The sequence below is a fragment of the Hetaerina americana genome, unplaced genomic scaffold (assembly GCF_022747635.1).
Source record: "Hetaerina americana unplaced genomic scaffold, ioHetAmer1.1.p SCAF_3, whole genome shotgun sequence".
Classification (NCBI taxonomy): domain Eukaryota; kingdom Metazoa; phylum Arthropoda; class Insecta; order Odonata; family Calopterygidae; genus Hetaerina; species Hetaerina americana.
In genome coordinates, this window is record NW_027286874.1 from 31,001,800 (window position 1) to 31,020,868 (window position 19,069).

A 19,069-nucleotide genomic window follows, 5' to 3' on the forward strand; every position below is an offset into this window, starting at 1 on the left:
TTCGGTTGCTTAGCTCATTTGAAGGTATTGTCGAAATGGACTCGCAAATTTTAAATGTGTATGTGCGAGGAACTTGTATGCATATGTGCCCAGAGAAGGAACGGTGTTTGTAAGTCAGAATACTGATTATTCTCTGAAAGGAGTTCGTTGTTTTGTCCTCCACAGCCTATTTTATTGATACATAATAAAACATCCTTTTCCTACACAGGCGTGAAAGAGAGAAGCTTTTACATCCTCGAGAGATATTAGATGGAACCGAAAGCCTACCAAAACCTTTGGCTGACCCTAAGAAAACCGTAAAAACATTTAGTCGATCTGCGGCTGGCCGTAAAGCTTCGTCTTCATCAGAACTTCGACCATTGCCTGTTCTAGAAAAGACCGTATCATACCTATTTTCCAAGTAATTTTTTCATGGTGCTATTCATATGTTAAGTGAGTGGGAGCTAGATGATCTCCGTCCAGATAAAACAAGTGTTACTCATTTTTTCATCCAAGTTTAGATTTTGACCGATCTGAAGATTGGTCATCGGAGTACGATTTTATATTTGACCGCATACGAGCTGTTAATCAAGATGCCGTCATTCAAGGTGTCGATGGTTGGGATTGCATTTCTCTATTCGAGAGCATTTCCAGATTCCTTGTGTACTCTGGATACAGGTAAGAGCCATTGGCTTTGATTCTACATTCGTGGAAGTTGTTATTCAGATTTTAAGATCATCATGCTCGTTTTTTCCAATTCAGACTCTGCTGTGAGCCAAGGTACAAATATGACCCTGTAATCAATTCAAAATATCTTCAAGAGTGTTTGAAAAAAATCCTTCGCCTGTACGATGAACAGAGTATGATAAATCAGGGGAAAATATGTTATAATCCAGAGTTTGAAGCACTTTACTTAATCAGTAACCTCGGTGATTATGAAGCCATTCATAGAGGAATTGAAAAAAAAACTTATTTGAGGTATGTTTATGTAAAATTTTTAATTATTAATTCAAAGATTAATGAAAAAATATTTATTTATTTATTTTAAAACATTATTCACATTCAGCTGTAGCACCAATTTACAGTGAAAAATATAAAAAACATGAAAGAGGACAAAAACAATAACAGCATAACAATAAACAATGAGAACCGAACATGGGCAGGAAAAAAATTAAATTTGTTGAGAGGTGGGATGAAGCTTGGGTGGTGAAATTGTTGCATGATAAAAGAAGGATCGACAGTGTGAGGGAGTGAATTTGGATGGGAGGAGAGGCGAAATAAAGGTGAGCACTTGGTTAGAGATATTCTAGGAATTGGCAGATGGAGTGGGTGGGGGTGGATCGAGTTGGTATCCTGAAGTTGAAGAGAGAGAGCAGTTCAGGGCAATCAACAGTCGAGTTTAGGGTGTTATTGATGAGTTTAAAATCAGCTTTAAGTCTGTGGTTTTTGGGACTAGAAATAGATAAAGAAAACAGAACAGCATTTGAGGACATATTACAGAAATGTGGGACTCAGTGTTTGACTATTTTGGCAAAGAAGTGAGAGATGCAATCAAGGGATTTTAGATTAGTTGGGGATGAAGTGGATCAAATTGGGGAGCAATATGATACTATAAGAAGGACAATTGTTGAGAAGTACGAACGGAGTGCAATTGGATCTTTAATTTCTGTGAAGCGATAAAGAAGGCCTATTAGGGGCATTGCTTTATTTTTTTCGGTCTGTATGTGGTCAGAGTAATTTAGTTTATGGTCAGTTAAAAGCCAAGGTCATTCATGGTTGTCGCTCTATTTAAGGGAGTTGAGCTTATTGGGTATTTGAATATCAGGGCTTTTTTTTCAGAGCAAGAGTCATGATGTTGCATTTTCCAGGGTTTAAGTTAAGCTTCCAGGTAGCACACCTTAGGGAAATTTGATTTAAGGGAAGTTGAAGGTGAATACAGTCAGAAGTATAGTTTATTTGTTGTGCTTGTAAATCTTGCAATCATCAGCGTAGAGAAGAGTATGGACCTGTTAGGAAAGAATTTTGGAAGGAAGATCATTAGCGAATAAATTGAAAAGATATGGCCCAAGGACACTGCCCTGGGGAACTCCAGACATCACAGTGGACCAAGAGGAAGAAGCATCCGAGAGTAACACATACTGGGTTCTGTTGAAGAGCGAGCTAGAAAGAAGGCTGAGGAATATATACCATGTATGCCAAACTGTTGGCTGAGTTTATGAAGGAGGATTTAGTGATGGAGGGTGTTATAAGCCTTTGAGAAGTCAAGTTAGATGGCATCTAGTTGACTTGATTTTTCTATTGCTTTGACGGCGTGGTGCTGAAAGATGACAAGATTTGTCGGGCAAGATCTGCCTGGTAGGAGACCATGCTGCTGGGAAGATAAAAAGGGAGAGGTGAAATAATAAATCCTGTTGAAAATAATACGTTCCGAAACAGAAGACAGGATTGGAAGTTAAGAAATAGGACGATAGTTTGAATTATCATTCTTGGGACCTATTTTATGTATCAGAATGATATTGGTGCATTTCCATGGAGGAGGGAAAGTTAGTTCCTCGGGAAAAACAGCGGTTAAACAAGATGGCTAAAGGTTTTGAGAAGGCTGAAGTGCAATTGTGAATAAATTTAGGGCTGAGAGCATCTGGGCCAGGTGAGCGATGGAGGGTTATTTTGCAGAGGTATTGAAAAACTTCCTGGGAATCTGTCTGTAAGTGGGATAGGGAATAGTTTATATTAGGAAGGAGGGTATGGAAAATATTATTTTGCAATTTTAAAATTAGTATTTTATTTATTGTAGGTTTATTTGTGGTAAATTTATTTAGGTTAACTTTTTTGCATTGGGTCGGGATGTTTGGGGGAGCCCAAAACTAGGTATAATCATCCCAACTACCCTAATGTTGACTCTATCAATAAGTAGAATTGACCCCACATCATATAGACCCATTGCTTGAGAGCTTCATATCTTTTCTACAGGAGATTGTGAAAACTTGGATCCATGGTCTGGCCTCAAAACCTAGTTTGGGATTTTGATATGGTGCAGTATGCACCTAAACATAATAGTAATGCAGATAAATTTAATATTTCCTTGAAGAACTTTTATGGTAAGTTTGCATATTATCTTGGTTAGGGCTTTGAAAGACATTTAAGCAGTAGACAAGCGTTACTACTCTAAAAAATTTGGCCCATTTTTGACTAAAAAGTATCAATTGCAACGATAGCAATGGACTGAAAAATATTTTACCAAGGAAAAATTGGATATCTGAAGGTCTTTGGATGCTACGGTAGTGGAAAAGTCAGTGAATGATAGAGAAAGCAAAGAGCATTGGGTTAAACACCAAAAGGTTGAGTGTGCATGGGTATAATTATGGATAATGAAGAAGAGAGAAGTAGTGACAAGCAAAGGAATGCAGTCCTAATGTGCAAGCAGATCTGGGCAGTTGGGTGGAGGAGGTAGATAAAAGTAGAGCTTGGAGGTATAATAACTCGAGTGCATTAAAAAAAATGTGGCTGTTGTGATGATTAGCATCACTGCTCTTCTACTTTCATCCAAAATTTTAATAGTCCGGGGACAGTCTTATTGTTATGATTTGAGTTAAACTTGTTTAACCTTATGGAGTTCATGTGTTAATAATATTTTTAGGACCAGAGATTTTGAAATTGCCCTGGCCGTGAGCTTGGCCTTCTGGCATGGAAACTATGTTCGGGTGTTCAAGTTGCTGAAGGAGCTTCCATTGCTTTTATCCTGTGCTGCCAGTTTACATGTTCCTGCTATTAGGCGGTTGGTATTATAAATAAGCATGCATTTTAAAAAAACATTTGAATGAATCATTATTGCTCAATTTTTCCAGTCTATGTCTAGGTTTAAGAAAATTAGCTGTTTACAAAATATTTGAAGAACCCAGGCCATGAAATTGAAGTCTCTTTAGGTCTAGTGAAACTGGGAATGTCTTGACTGTAACTTTAACCCTCCTAGTGCAGTGGGGATTCCAGGGGTACTAGTGAGAAGTGCGAAGGGTAATTTAAGAAAATGTATCACCTTAGGGAAAAAACATTATGAAGTTAATTTTTTAGATATCCATATGCAGTTTTTTATTTTAAAATAAAATATTGTAGTTAATAATGATGCTATACATTTAAATCATCTGAAAAATAAATGTAATTATTACAGTATTATAAATTTGAAGAATATTTTTTTAGCAATAATATTTTGATTTTTAGACACAATACTAATATTTTTTTAAAACATTTTTCAATAAAACTACCATATTTACAAAGAGAAAGAATCAAAAAGACATGAAGAAAAAATTATAAATAAATAAAGAAAAACCAGTCAATAGCAAACTTTTTGTCAGCCTCTGCATAGTTAGATTTTGTTGAAAAGGCTGATCTCACTGAGTCAAATTGGGACTTTTCCCCTTTCCTTGAGACTGCGGCAATGTGCTTACAATCTAAAGGCAGAAAAAAAATGAAGTTCTAACTCACGGAGAACTGCTGACAATGTAATCCAATACACAGGGTGAAAATGATTAGATAGGATGGATGGCAAGAGAAACCAAAATGATTACAAAGCAGTGCTCTCATTTCCATCTTATCAACAAAGTCTGAATAAGCAGTTATATATCAACACCACCACACCATAACACATTCAAGAGATTACAGATGAAAACAGATTAGTAGCCTTTCAGTGGCTTTTCATAGTGGAAAGACCGCTCAGAAAAAAAAATGAGCAGACAATTAGGCTGAGCTTCCCGACATGTACAAAACTGAACATAAAATTATAGTAAGAATTATACTTTTTGAAAAGCAGTTAAAATTGCTAATAAAAAATTTAAAAATGTGTTATATAATTGTATGGAATTCACCCTATTGATAGCACAAAAACCATAAATTATTAAAGAAAAAACCATGAGTTACAGCGATTTAAACAATAGCCTACGCAAGAGCCGATATATTGGCCCACCGCACTTTTCGCCAGGGATACGAAAGCCGATAAATCGGCCCGCCGCACTTAGAGGGTTAATGAAGTACCCTTTACTGTACACACAAATATGAGAATTCCTGAGAGGAAAAGCTAATCGCTTACTTTCAATCCTGGGATCAAGGGTTTTGGGTTCAAATCTGGGGATCCCACTCCAGGTGAATGATTTCGCGTGGAGAAATTCTTGAATTTCTGAAGGTCTTCACATTTTTCTATGATAATTACATGTCTCTCATGTGGAGGAAGGTTATTTCATCTAACCTCACTATTTCTCCTCTGGTAATTAAGTCTTCAAATTTTTTTGCTGCTTTTTCTGAGAATGTGCATGTTGAATGGTAATGGTTGACTCTTTTGCTTACTGTTTTGCTAGTTTTTGCCTCTACTTTCCTACTGTTATGTGCACACATTAACGGATTTGTTTAAGTAGTGTCCCTATTTTAAATATATTTATTGATGAGTTAGATTCAGGTAAGGGAGAGGTTTGTGTGATGCTATAGCATTCATTAAGCCACCAGATAATAGAGAGGAGTATAAGGTACAATCAGGATGTATTTGTTTGTTTAATAGATTTCAAGAAGTCATTAGATAGAGGCAATTGGGTTAAATAAATGAATGTATTACAGAATTAAGGCATAGACTGGAGGGATTGACATCTTATCTGCAACCAGTAAATGTCTAAGACTGCTCAGAGGTGTATGTGGTGGATGAAGAATCAGAATATGAAGTGTGAGGAATAGGGGTCAGGCAGAGATGTCCATTATTAACCATACTTTTGAGAGGTGATAAAAGAGGCTTGGTAAGGAGTGGGTGATAGGAATGAAATTCAATGGAATATTCATAAGTTCAATGAGGTTTGCTGATGATCAAGCTTTAGTTTGCAAGTCAGCCAATCATTGATGAGTGCATTAGAAAATCAGTGTGATGGAAATGGGATGAGAATCAATGTAGGCAAAACAGGTGTTGTGGAGAATTTGAGAATGAGGAAAGCAAAGTTAAACATTAAAATGGGAGGGCAAAAACTTGAGCTGGTGGAAAAGTTTACATATCTTGTTAAGAAAAGAGTGTGAAAACTTTGATATGGACTGTGGTTTAATATTACCCAGAAACATGGTCATTCTTGGGAGGTTTTTGAAATGTGGGTTTGAAGAAAGATGGATATGGTAATATTAATTTAAAGGAAAACCAATGAAGTAGTGCCAGGCATGATAGGGGAGGAGGGAGGTCCAAAGGAAGCAGGAGAAGTGGATTCAGGAAAAAATGATGGGCAATGGAATGTTGAAGATGAATTGAGGGGTAAATGTTAGGCAATCAAGGAAGGTGTAAGAAAAGAAATTGCATATTGGATGGATTGAAGGGAGGCAGAAAGTATATGGAATTGAAGAACAATTTAATGCTGTGTGGATGCCAAGTTAGCCAAGATGCCTTGTTAGGCAAGTCTTAGTATCTAAATTTCTGTAGTAAATTTGAAAATTTCCAGTAATCTGAATATATTTACCCTCTCATTGTTTTGAAATGTACTTTCCTATTTCACCAGGTGATAAATTGGCTATTTTCATATAATATATTTATCCAAATTTAAAACAGCACTGATTGAAATAAATATTGGGTTTTTGAGCTGTTATATCAGGAAAAAGTAATTTCTCCTCTCGGTCCAACATAAAGTGAACACAGAGGTAGGAAAATGCCCGAAGAAACAAAGTTACTATGAAATCATGAAAAGGCAGAGCAAGTGGATAAAGGGAATGATTGGGAGGCAGTGATATGTTAAAGTCTGTAATGGAAGGGAGAATATTGGGTAAGTTGACTAGAGAAAGGAAGAGAGTAGGCTTTTTGGTAGCATATAGGTAGGCAGAAGTTACAAAGGAATGAAGGAAGCAGTAATGTAGAGCAAAGAAAGAGGAAATTCTTGCAATACTTAGAAGTTAATAGTTGTTATGGATCATTCAAAATCTACTTCTAAATAGGTAGAATACCTTTTTTGAATCAGGAGAAAAAATCTTGCAATGCATAGGAATGGTTAAGGAAATATAAGGCTTTCTATGAAGAATTTCTTGAATTTAATGACAAATATAATTTGAGCATTCATTTAATAAGATATACTTTTTCACGAAGTTAAGACATAATAATAATAATAATCTTTATTTGCCCAGAAGACACTGACACAGTGTAATAGATACATCAGATAAGTGTATAGGACACGTCATATGTACATATAGATGTTAAACAATGATGAAATTCAGAAAAGCATGACACAATAATAAATTTTTTGCATAAAATATATTCCATATTCAGTATGGTTATTTTTTCTCCATGAATTCCATTACAGAATAAAACTGTTCTTTCCTTAAAAATGATATTAATTTCTTTTTGAACAGGACTGGATCCTTTACGTACTTAAAATCGTAAGGGAGCCTGTTCAGTGCAAGGAGGCCCATTGATTTAGGCCCCAGGGATGTATTTAAAGTCCTGCAATAAGTTTGATGCAGGTCTCTGCAGGCTCTGGTTTGGTGGCAATGAACGTTGTCATTTGTCATATAATTGGATATATTACTTTTAGCGAAAATGCATACGACATAAATGTAAATACATGGAACAGTCAGAATATTTAACCTTTTGAAGAAGGAAAGACAAGGTGCATTGTAGGGAGCATTGCATATTAATCGTATTAAACATTTTTGAGCTTTAAAAATAGAATCAGAATGAGGGGAAGAACCCCAGAACAGAATACTATAGATAATTAAAGAATAAAATTCTCCGTAATAAATTGAAAGTAAGATATCAAGGCTTACAGATTTCCTAATACTTCTAATAAGAAAGCAAATGGAATTTAACCTGCTACGAAGATTGCATATGTGTTCATCCCATGATAAATTTTTATTTATAACAACTCCCAAAAACTTGGATCTAGAAATTTGAGGTACACAATGGCAGGCATTAAGGTGATTAATTCGTAAAATGTTGTCCAATGGCATAAGTAATCATAAAATGAGTAGATGAAATGCAAGCCATAAATTTCAAAGGTATAATGTATTCTACCTTCAAGTCCCATTCATTACCTTCATGTATACAAAATAGATTTATATTTCATCTCCATTCTCCGATTGATTGTTCAAATTTCTCATTGATGTACTTCACAGCTTTCCATTACTCTTTCTCAATGTCAGTGAGCTCTTTCAGAAAATCATCTTTGGTGATGCTCAGTGTATTTTAAACAGGCTGAATTTAGTCATAGTCCAATTATAAATATTTAGCCGATTTTTTTCTGACTTAGTACTTAGGTACCTAGCGCAAACTTTCCTTTATCTCAATTGATCAGTATGGTGTAAATTTAATATTATGAACAGTGAACTTCCCCGACATCAATGTTTACAATGGCAAATATCCATGAGGCCTCCCCTCTAGTGGAATTGGTATGCTGAACTGAAGATTTTGAGGTTATGTTGACATAAAATAATCAAACAGCTCATGAGAGCTCAGCCCAAGGTTGCCAACTAACACCCTTGTAATAATGGTAAAGATTCATTTAATAGTGTAAAAGAGAGAATTTGTCTCTTAACTAATTGAATGACCCCTGTATATTGTTTAGGCAGCACAAAATGTATAGATACTAGTACACATGGAAAACCCGTGGATACATGAGGATATCAGTTAGACTCTATAATGGTTAGGAATAGCATGAATACTTCACATCGTTTCCCGGGAGCGGATGTGGACTCAGACCATAATTCCCTAAAACAGGGGAGATGGTATAGGAAATGGAATTTGGAGGGATCAACAGGAATAACGAGAAAGGGGTAAAGACTGACTATAAAGAAAATTATGAGGGAGGACAAGGAGCTGTATACTATATACTATGGAGGAAAAATGGGAAAGCCGCAGATGTAATTATAGGAACAGTGAATAGGAAAAGGACAGGGAAACCATGGATTACTGGGTAGATGATAAAGAAATATGTATAAGAGAAGGAAATGGAAGAATGTAAATACAGAGTTTGGTTAAAGGAAGTTAAAGAGTTAAACAATAAACTGAGGTGGGTAGCAAATAGAGCGAAAGAAGAGTGGTGGACAATGCATTGCAAGTACATGTAAAATTTGCAGAGGAAGACAAATTTGTAATAAAATTGATTGTACGGAACTCAGGACTTGTTTAATTTATGGCATTTACTGATGTTTAATTCTTATGCATTCTCAAACTTTTACAGAAGAGCTTTGAAGATAATGAGCATTTCCTACAGTAGCAAGAATCTTAGATTTCCTATCAAGGATTTGCAGAGCATACTTAATTATTCCAGTGAAGAATATATCTTGGAAGATTGCACTCATTATAAAGTTTGTAATACACAAGGTGGTGTGCAGTTTTTGAAAGGATCTTTTGATGGAACAGTTGAGCTAGTGAGTAGAAAATATATATTTTTTATTATTTTGAGATACCCTTTCTCATTTGTTTTTTAAAAATATGTATACATAGCAGTGGTAACTGGCAACCAAAGGAAGAGCTGTACCAATTGTTACTGTTCTGGTCTAATAATTCTTGATCTATAGGCTATCAGATCAATAGTGCTTGCTTATTTTCAAACCTCTCTTAATCTGTTTTGCCACAAAATCCAATGAAACAGCACCAACAAAAAGTAGGCAAAGAAAGTAAATCAATGTAATCACCATATTATAGCCAGGTTGCTGTTGACATTGTGACAATATTTCTGTTTTCTGCATTATGGAAGGTAAATGAAATAATAATTTTAAAAATTTGATCCTTTGCATTTAAGTTCACTTTTTTCTTGCAATAACTTATTAGAAAATTTTACTTTTTTGAACATGGATGCATTATTTGAAGAAATTCTCAGATTGTCACCTTAGTCCTCAGGAAGCTACTGCTTATTATTTGGTAGCATTGTCTTCGAGTCTGTAAATTCATTGGCGTCACGCCTTTTCTCTGCCCCAAGTTATTCCCACCTACCATCCTGCTGCAACTCATCCCTGCCCTCTATCTGAAAAGTATGAAGTGTTTTTGGCCCAGCTTGGCTGACAATTTGCTCTTTGGCCAATTTGGTTTTTGGCTATTTAGAACCTTGCAGCCCAATTTCTCGTATAAACTTCATTTTAAACCCCATCCCCCTTCCCAACAAATTGCATGGGGACAGAATTTTGCCACTCCATTCCACCTATCTTAGCCCAGACTACATTTCTACATGATGAGGTTCCATATTAGCTGGCATTGCTGGGAAAGCCGTATGTCTAACATATGAGAATGTTCATTTGTTTTCACCATGTGACTTTAACTAAGAAGGGATGCTTCTCATAAAAAAATAAGGCAATACTATAACTCCACAGCTCTTATTTACTAGCTGCCATTGCTCCTGTGTGTTAAGTTGTTTGTTCTATTTGGTATTTGAGCCCTTTTAAACTATGGATGAATTTGGGTGTCATGCAAGGAATATTATGTTAATGGAAAATAAAGTTATTAAATATATATAATTCATGTCGTAATTAGTAAAAAATTATTATTTTCCAGGAGTGTGTATGGTAAGTATCAAGTAGAGCTGAATCATGAGAGCGCATTTTCAAAAGGGAATATTATGTTAAACCATTAATCAGCATCATAACCTTTTTTATACCTTCTATCCCAGCCCATGCTGTGTACTCAATGTAAGGGATAGACTATGTACTGTTGGTAATATGGAGATACTCCACACCCATGTACTTTCTCTTATGCTCGTGAATTGTATGTTTAGTATTAAAATTAAGGCAAATTTATTGAATTTAGTCTAATTATATTATTTCTGTAATTTTCACCCTATCTTCAATTGGATTCTGTCTCTATTTTAATCTCATTTCCTAGATTCCCAGTCATTACCTTTGTTGGCATTTCTCGGTAGCTTGGTCTATGAAGTCCTTTTTTTGTCAGCATATATGGCCACTTCTAGGCCCGAGTGCAATATTGCATTTTAACCTCAAAGAAAAAGCTTGATTTCATCCCAGAAAACCAGGAGTTTACCCAAGCACTTCAGAAAAAAGTTTGGAATTTTCCTGGTTCGTTGCACTAAACACCTTATATTTACAAGAGCTCCTCAATAACTAACATTTGACAGTGTATTGAAATTGTTTTCACCTTAAAAAATCTTCAATCAAGATGCATGTAATGCTATAGGAGGCTAATGGAGAGCCCATTCTTTCATATAGCATAGTTTATAGAGGGAGACTATCAAATTTAAAGGAAGGTAGTCCCAGCTCTCTGGTCCCTTTAGCCCTTATGAAAGAGATCATTGTTAACAATACAGTTACCATCATTAGAAAAGTTGTTTGATAACATCAAGAGTAGTCAGAAATATTGAAATTTTTTGGGTGCCACCCATATGTTGGTAACAAAGAATAGGTCATAAGGTGTGTCTATGCGTGATTAGTTTCGAAACTGCTAATACCCGAACAACTGGAGGCTTGAATCCAGGTTTGTTCACAGTTGGCATTGATGTTACAGGAAGATGACATGTTTATTACTAAGGTTATCACTGCAGATGAAACTTACGTCCATCATTTTGATCCTGAGAGCAAGCAGCTTAGCTCTCTGCATAAATCTCTACCAAAACTGATGCTAAAAAAAGTCAAGGTAATGATTACTGCTGGGAAAGTTATGGGCAAGTCATTTTTTCAATATTCAAGGGATGGTATATCAGCATATCATACCAGTACCCAACTATAAATGGAGAATGTTATGTGGATGTCTTTAAAATTCTCATAGGTCATTACAATCGCTAAAAGCTAACATTCAAAGAAACAGGTTGGATGCTAAACCATGATAATGCATGGCCTTACACCACAAGGAAATAATTAATGAAAATCACTGTAAAGTGTATTCCTCATCATCCCTATAGTCCAAACCTATCCCCAATGGCCCAATGTGGAGAAACACCTTTTTGGAAAGCATTTATCCTCATCGAAAGCATTGAGAAAGGCTGCACTTGAAGGACATGGCAAAAAAGCCTTCCAGCATGACTTCAAAGACTGGATGAAAATGTCGGAGATGCGCATTGAGTTCGATGGGGACTACTTTGAGATAATCCAGTTTGGTGTTTATTACACTCTCTAGAAGGTTTCTTACTTGTGCTTTAAGGATATTTTTAAATGCATGTGCTCTTTTTCATTGAGTCATTCCAGTCACCCAACTACTCACTTGACCTTGGCCCAACTACCCACACCATGTAAGATGTTCGCTATAATGCCACACTCAAAATCTAAAAATAGGGTCTCTGAACTTTGAAATATTGCTAACAATTCCTTGGCAATGTTTGTAAAATTATAGAATCTTGTGGTGTTTTCCTGATTAATTGTTATTTTTAAGAATTGTTGCTCTCCTTTAATTTCTTGATTATTTAATATGCCTTCATATTCATGTTTTCAATATTATCTTAGAGTTTTGAGTAGTTCAGTCAATTAGTGACTTGGAAACAGCCTTCAGGATTTGTTTAAGTACTAAATGCTACCTGAGCAATATAATTAGCTTTACATCAATCTAATATGATGAAATGAGTACATGGAAGTTTTCTCTTGACAGATCACACCCAGGCCTTCAGTATGTCTTGACCAAAAACTGAGCAGCATAAATATTCCAGGTATGTTATTAACTGGGAAAGAAGATTATAAAACTGTAAAAGTTACAAGTAATACTGGTGATTAGAGTATCAGTATCTTAATTGTTCTGACATTTACCTGAGAAAAGATGTGGTACTAAATATTATTGGATTTTATTAATTGTTAATTTTCAACTAATTTATAAAAGTTGTAAAAAAAGAAATAAATTTTTATTATACAAAATAAGAGATACATGCCACCCTGTATTACTTCTGATCCTTAACATCGTTTTTTTTTGACATCAAAATATTTTTGGAAATGCTCTTCAATTTCAAGAAGCTCTCACATATTCCAACCAATCACAGCCACAAGTACTGAATGTGCAGTAAATGTTGTAAATTTTCTTATTGGTTTATGTTTTTTCATGTTGTCAAATTCAGTGGAAGTTTTGTGTTCATCAATGTATAAGAATTATGTTTCATGCACATTTCTTTAATGAGCATCATCAAAGAAACATTAGAAATGGTTTATTGCTACCAATTTCTCACATCCCTTCATTGGCAGCAGACCTACGCCTTCTTCCAATCACAAATGCTACTATGACAACAATGACAAAGGCACCCAATACAGATCCAACTACAATTGGTATGGTACTGTCTGCTGGGCCTTTTGGCTCTTTTGTCTCAGTCTTAGATAGTGGCTGTGCCTGAGACTCCCTTTCAATTCCCACATTCTCCTTTTTACTCTCTTCAGCTATTTTTGCTTCCTCAGCATCTAGGAAATCAGTCAGAGGTTTAAAGTATTCCAAAATGGCTAAGCTTGATAGTTGCCGTTCAGTTGTCATGATCTCAAGTACATCACTCCAATGTTTAGCTGCCCCGAGAGAGAGACCGCGTCTGCAGAAAGAAAGATGAAAAATCAATACTTAGCATTTTTTACCTGCAGCAATGCACCTACATCATTAAATTCCAAGATTTAAATTTAGTTTTTTCTCATATTTTAATATTTTGCAAGTAAATTACAAATTCTTTGTGCTTTTTGCCATCATCATTAAAGAACCTTCTATGTCTAATATTTAGTTAGCCATCAATTCAATTTATATAGATTAGCTCTGAATGAGGATCTAAATACATCAAGAATTGTCACAAAAGTAACTTTTTTATTCCTTCTATTTTCATTCTGAAACTAAAATTACTGAAAAATTTTATTTTAGACCTACATATATAATTTTCTTCCATAATGAAGAACCAATAGGTAGCTCTTTAGTAAAAGAATCTTCACCTGGTATTTCAGATTTTAATTATTTGGGATACTGTTAATTAAAATATTTTTAAATTAGCAATCAGAAGTATTGCCAAATATGTGTCATTCATTGACTTTAAATACAATGGAGCATCTAATTTTGGGGTTGGCAGTGAAGATCTTGCAAAGAAAAGGCAAACTTGCAGGTTCTGCAAATTGCAGTTAGTAGGATTACCAGAATGTGTTTTTGGTAAATCGTTAAAATAAAGTTGTCCGTTCATGAAAAGTGCTGTGTGTTAAATTTGACTAAACAATCACCTTTTTATATTGTTTGTTTCTGAAGTTTCTGGATCTTTAAAAACTAGCTCTTGCATAATTATTGTGAGGAAATTAAAGTTTTATTTATACCTAGTGAAAGGAATTAATGAACTTACTTCATCAAATCACCAGCTGCTTTCGATTTGTAGATATCACATTTATGTAAGGGCAGGTTTCCTTGAGGGTTGTACTCTCCAGCAGCTATACACAAAGCTTTGTGGAACTGGAACTGCAGCACATGAGCCACAAAGTACCTGTTAATAGGAAATTAAGTAATTATGTGCAAAGGTTAATGGTGGTATTTTTTATTTATACCTTTTTTGCATAGTAGAATCTAGTGTTCAAAATGTCAAGAGAAGTAAGGTGCTTCCAGGGATGGGTATGTTTTAAGTTTTCGAGAAACATTTTGAAAAAGTTCAGAATATGTTAAACAGTACCACTGCATCATGCTAATTCAACCAAAACTGAGGGAGCATATGCTATTCAACATTTTTGTCCTCTAAACACTTGAACATTTTTTCCATAATGTGCAAGGCCATATTGTTAATAAATAACCAATTGTGTGTTTCAAATCCAAGGTATCTTTAATTTTAGACTTGAATGTGGAAATTACTCTTAAAAACAGTCCCATTACAATTCATTCCTGTAAGTAGCATGAATTTATGTAGTAAGAATTTCCAAATATTTGTATTATTTAAATTTTATTATAACATTAACAGTTTATTATTATTTCAATCCAGCGTTATTTATTTGAATGAGTGGAAAGTGCAAAAGAAATCAATTAAAATTTACACTTGCTCTAGGCAAATTTTAAAAGCGATTCGCTAACACTGGGGGGTAAATTTGAAATGCATTTGTTTCAGGAAGAATCGAGGCAAACATTATATAATTTATATGAATAATAAATAAAATCTTTTCATAATAAATTTAGAATATTTATAAATGAATTAGTAATATTTTAAGGCATTAAGTATAATTTATTAATCGTTAATGAATTACACTAGAATGCAATCCTATACCATCAAAATCAACTGCTTTGGACAGTGGTGAAGAGCAAGGGTCAAGGTCTGTTTATGGCAGTGCATATATTAACTCTTTATAATTTAAGTAGGTGTTTAATACAATAATAGGCAGTAAAACTAGAAACTGCATCTTACAGGCATTAACTGTGAGGCAGGGTAATACTTCATTATCTGCTATACAGATATACTCACGCAATGTATTGAGAGTTGGCTGGAATGTGGAATTTTGAGCCAGGGTCAAAGTCGTCAGCACTTCGAGCTACAGGAGCTTCCAGTCTCTGGAGTTCCTTCCTATAATAATAAAGAAAATTAAACTCTTTGAGCCATCTCTTTAGTCACAAATCTTGTTTTTACATTTTATTGATGTTATATTTACTTTGGTGATGAATTGTGTAGCACTAACAAGGAATGTTTGGCTTTGTGAAAAATTTTAGTTTATACTCATTAGTCATGAAAGTAAACTTGTCTTGATCGATAGTAGAAAAAATATAAAAAGCAAAGGCTTACATGATAACTGGAGCTGAAATTATAAGTGCTCTAACACACTTATTACATGCTTTTGTAACTCATTTATTGACAATAAATATGTAATGTTGACAAATAGAATCCCATTATGCAGATATTATTTAGACATTTGATTAAAATGGGTTCCTTAGTGTTATGAATGTGTAATGGAAAGTCATTCATTAAAGTCAGAAAGTCACCATAATTACACCTTTCGCTTAAACAGTTCAGTTTAATTGTTGGTACTACTTGATACTCTGTGAGAAGGGAAGTATGGTGAAAGGTAATAGGAAGTTCAAGCAAATGAGGCAAACAAGGAGAGGTGGCAGGTTCCTGGGGTTGAATGGAGCACACTTCTTTTCCCAGTGGAATGACTCTGATTTATCAATTTTTGTTCCTATGGGATAGAATTTTCATACCTTAGTTTCCACCAATGGTCATTCCATTCATTTGGTTGCACTTTGCCGCTGAATACATCCCACCTCCAAGTGTCCAGGGCCAGGGCAAATGGGAGGAAGACAATCTAAGAATACAAAAACATTGGGAATAAAACAATTGAAATAAATGAAATGTTGAATCCTGGAAACCATTATAGAATAATATTATCTGCAAATTTGGATGAATGCAAGTAGTGATTACATAATTTTGTGCAGAGCATTAGAAATTGCTGCCATCAGTTTTTTCCATTGCAGCCATTTAGTTTCATTATTTGGTCTGACTATGGAATAATAATTCACCTTTTGAATTGCAGTCAGCATCAAGGCATTAAGATCTGATTCAGGACTATCCTTGTATTCATTGAGTAATCCAATTGAGTTCAAATGCTTTGGTGTGGCCACAGAAAGAGCAATTGTGTCTCCCACTGCCTCATGGAATCCAGGGTTGGCACCAGTTCTCAATGCATATGGCTGATCTTTGTAAAGGATGAAGTACATTATGTGGCCCATTTCGTGGTGTACTGTGATGAAGTCATCCATGTTGATACTTGTGCACATTTTAATCCTACATTGGAAGAGAAATATTCCCATGCATAAAGTATTAAAAAAAAGACTCATAATGGAAACAAAAGAAATATTTCAAGTTCTACTAAAATAAAATTGGCATAAGAGAGACAGGTGAGAAATGTCCTTTAAATGTTTTGATTTCCGATGTGTGGCATATTTATATTTTATATATTAGGTTAGGAAGAGTCCCAAGCACATATGGTGGAAATGCACTGCGACTCATGTGGATTATGAGCAACCCAATGTGTGTATTGACTTGTCATGTGATAATTTATTATTTGTGTTGAATTGTGTGCCATTTTTGTAGCCAGAACTAAGTAGCATTTTGTCCCACATGGACCATTTTTAAAACAGTGGTAGCACATAATATTTTTGAAGTTTAGCTGTAAATTAGAGCATTCCATTTGTATTGTAAAGAAAGTTGAATGATAATTTGATGCTCAATTATTGTAACAATCTATCATTCACATGTCTGTGGCCATTCCATTCAATTGCCACAGCTCCACATTTGGTGGAGCCGTGGCAATGGAATATGAGTATCATTATATTTTTCTTGACTGCCAAGAAAATGTTTGCAACTACAGCTTGGAAAATTCATCCTAGAAGCATCATATGTCTAGTCCCTCACTCTTTTCATTTCAGCAACCCCAAGTAATGCATTTGTGCTGAGCAATGCACCAGTTAGGTTATGAAACAGGCGAGTCCTTGGCCACCGCCAAGTAAAACAATTCAACAACTTATTGGTATGCAATGTGTTCTCCCAAATAACTTTGCCACACACATTCTCTACTGCATCATTTGGTGCCTTCATTGTTTGATTTTACAGTCATCAGATGCCCAAGTTACTGAAAATCAGGGCTTATTAGAATCTAGGCATTAGGAAGTGGATGGCTGCTAATTTTTAGTGTTGAAAATATTCAGTATTGTTATTTTTTATGTACACATTGGATAGTTAAATGACCACCACACTTTTCAACTAAGGAAGTTTAATATGACCTACATTTTAGCCCACTGAGCCATCATCCCTTCACCTATCATTTCACCTGAAATATGAATAAGAAAACATTCATATTTCATTTATTTCTCAATTAAAGTTTCTTCAATGAAGCGAGTGAAACACCTCACTGTACAAATGCATATACATTGCATCCAGCTTTGTGCAATGAACTGAAATACTGAAAGTAAAGGTAAATGACGAATGTGTCAAATATTCACTTTGCTTTGTATGTGCGAGGGTATACTATTTTGCCACTTGTCGTTTGCAGGTATCAACTTGATTTTAAGTTTTAAGAAATAACTAGAGCTATGATCTATATCAAAGTCATGACTATGTTGTACTATATACTGAAGTCAATATTAGTGTTATCACTGGCATTTGCAGTGTTTGGTGGATTAGGTGGCCAGAACTCTTTGTCTGCGAATGGCAGCGGATGCTCACAGAGAATCATCCCTATGTATTTTGTACAGGTGGAGATATATGAACTTACCTAAAGTCAGTGCGATCACAGAAGTCCCAAGCAGATGCATGGCAGACAATGTCACGGTCCTTTGGTTTCTCAATTACTGCTTTATCACCATATGACATTGCACTTGAAGGGAGTCCAAGGGATTCATAGAATTCATCTGATGTGACAAAAATCTTGCGAACGTCATAACCCTTTGATTCAAAACAGGTGAATCCACATTAAATACAATGCTAAAAATTACTTCATGTATTAAAATATAAGATAATTTATTTTTCAAATAATAATGGTAAATAAGAAATAATGACCTGTTCCTTCAGTGCTTTTGTTACATCAACTGCTGTTGCATTTGGATATGGCCGCAAAATACTCTCCAAATTGTCCCATGCCTGACCCCACATATTGCCTAAAAATATATTGACAACATTATTATGAACAAGATTTAGTCATGATTGGTCACATTAGTTACTGACTCAGTATTGATGCCTATTAATTTATATTTAGACTATAAATATGTAAGGAAGCATTTTCCATAATATGTACCTTAATAAAGCCAATATTCGTGCTATTGAAAATGATCATTTAGGGGGATGAATATTGAATGGGAGGGTAGTGGGAGAAAACAGGCCAGATAGTAGCAATAATAATAACAGAAATATTTTATTTATCTAAATGACTTATGATTTATCTAAAAAAATGCTCTATCTTATTTCTCATGTGCCAAAATAATTTGTTTGACCTCTTTCAGCCACTGTAGCAAAATTCTCAGATATCCAGTAAGTGCTCCGTTTCACTTACCAAGCAAGTGTGCTGGTATCAGGCCTTTAGAGTCATCCATCCGATCACCATATATTGCCTTTAACTTGCGCATTGTGTATCTATGGATCTTCAAGTAGAGTGGTTCTAATTCAGACCACAATCTTTTAACTGTAGCCCTCAAGTTCTCATCTTCATAGTCATCTCTCCACATGGCTCCCATGTCTTCAAAACCTGCCAG

The 19,069-nt window shown here is 35.0% G+C and overlaps 2 protein-coding genes across 3 annotated transcripts in view; one reads left to right on the top strand and one right to left on the bottom strand.

Moving 5' to 3' along the window:
• On the top strand, positions 1-12,742 carry LOC139690099 (SAC3 domain-containing protein 1). Of its 2 annotated transcripts, XM_071587329.1 has the most exons (7): positions 1-109; positions 209-400; positions 496-657; positions 742-957; positions 3,617-3,754; positions 9,156-9,345; positions 12,503-12,742. In XM_071587329.1, the coding sequence occupies exons 1-7, from the start codon at positions 36-38 to the stop codon at positions 12,623-12,625; spliced, it is 1,095 nt and encodes a 364-aa protein (XP_071443430.1). In that variant the 5' UTR covers positions 1-35; the 3' UTR covers positions 12,626-12,742. The 2 variants fall into 2 exon arrangements, with proteins under 2 accessions (XP_071443430.1, XP_071443431.1); XM_071587330.1 differs by lacking the exon at positions 3,617-3,754.
• The window catches only part of LOC139690098 (angiotensin-converting enzyme-like), a 25,821-nt gene continuing 19,479 nt past the window's right edge, over positions 12,728-19,069 (bottom strand). The window contains exons 4-11 of the mRNA XM_071587328.1: positions 18,871-19,062; positions 18,381-18,478; positions 18,097-18,266; positions 16,343-16,607; positions 16,025-16,128; positions 15,294-15,392; positions 14,196-14,333; positions 12,728-13,415 (exon numbers count right to left, since the gene is read on the bottom strand). Coding sequence (XP_071443429.1) covers positions 13,064-13,415; positions 14,196-14,333; positions 15,294-15,392; positions 16,025-16,128; positions 16,343-16,607; positions 18,097-18,266; positions 18,381-18,478; positions 18,871-19,062 — 1,418 coding nt within the window. The 3' untranslated portion in view covers positions 12,728-13,063. The remainder of the gene's footprint in view (positions 13,416-14,195; positions 14,334-15,293; positions 15,393-16,024; positions 16,129-16,342; positions 16,608-18,096; positions 18,267-18,380; positions 18,479-18,870; positions 19,063-19,069) is intronic.

Bases quoted from the DNA above. Each gene is read 5' to 3' on its own strand.
- LOC139690099 (XM_071587329.1), top strand. From the start codon at position 36: ATGGACTCGCAAATTTTAAATGTGTATGTGCGAGGAACTTGTATGCAT. The intron at 110-208 runs GTAAGTCAGAAT...TTTCCTACACAG, and splicing joins CCAGAGAAGGAACGGTGTTT to GCGTGAAAGAGAGAAGCTTT. The intron at 958-3,616 runs GTATGTTTATGT...TAATATTTTTAG, and splicing joins GAAAAAAAAACTTATTTGAG to GACCAGAGATTTTGAAATTG.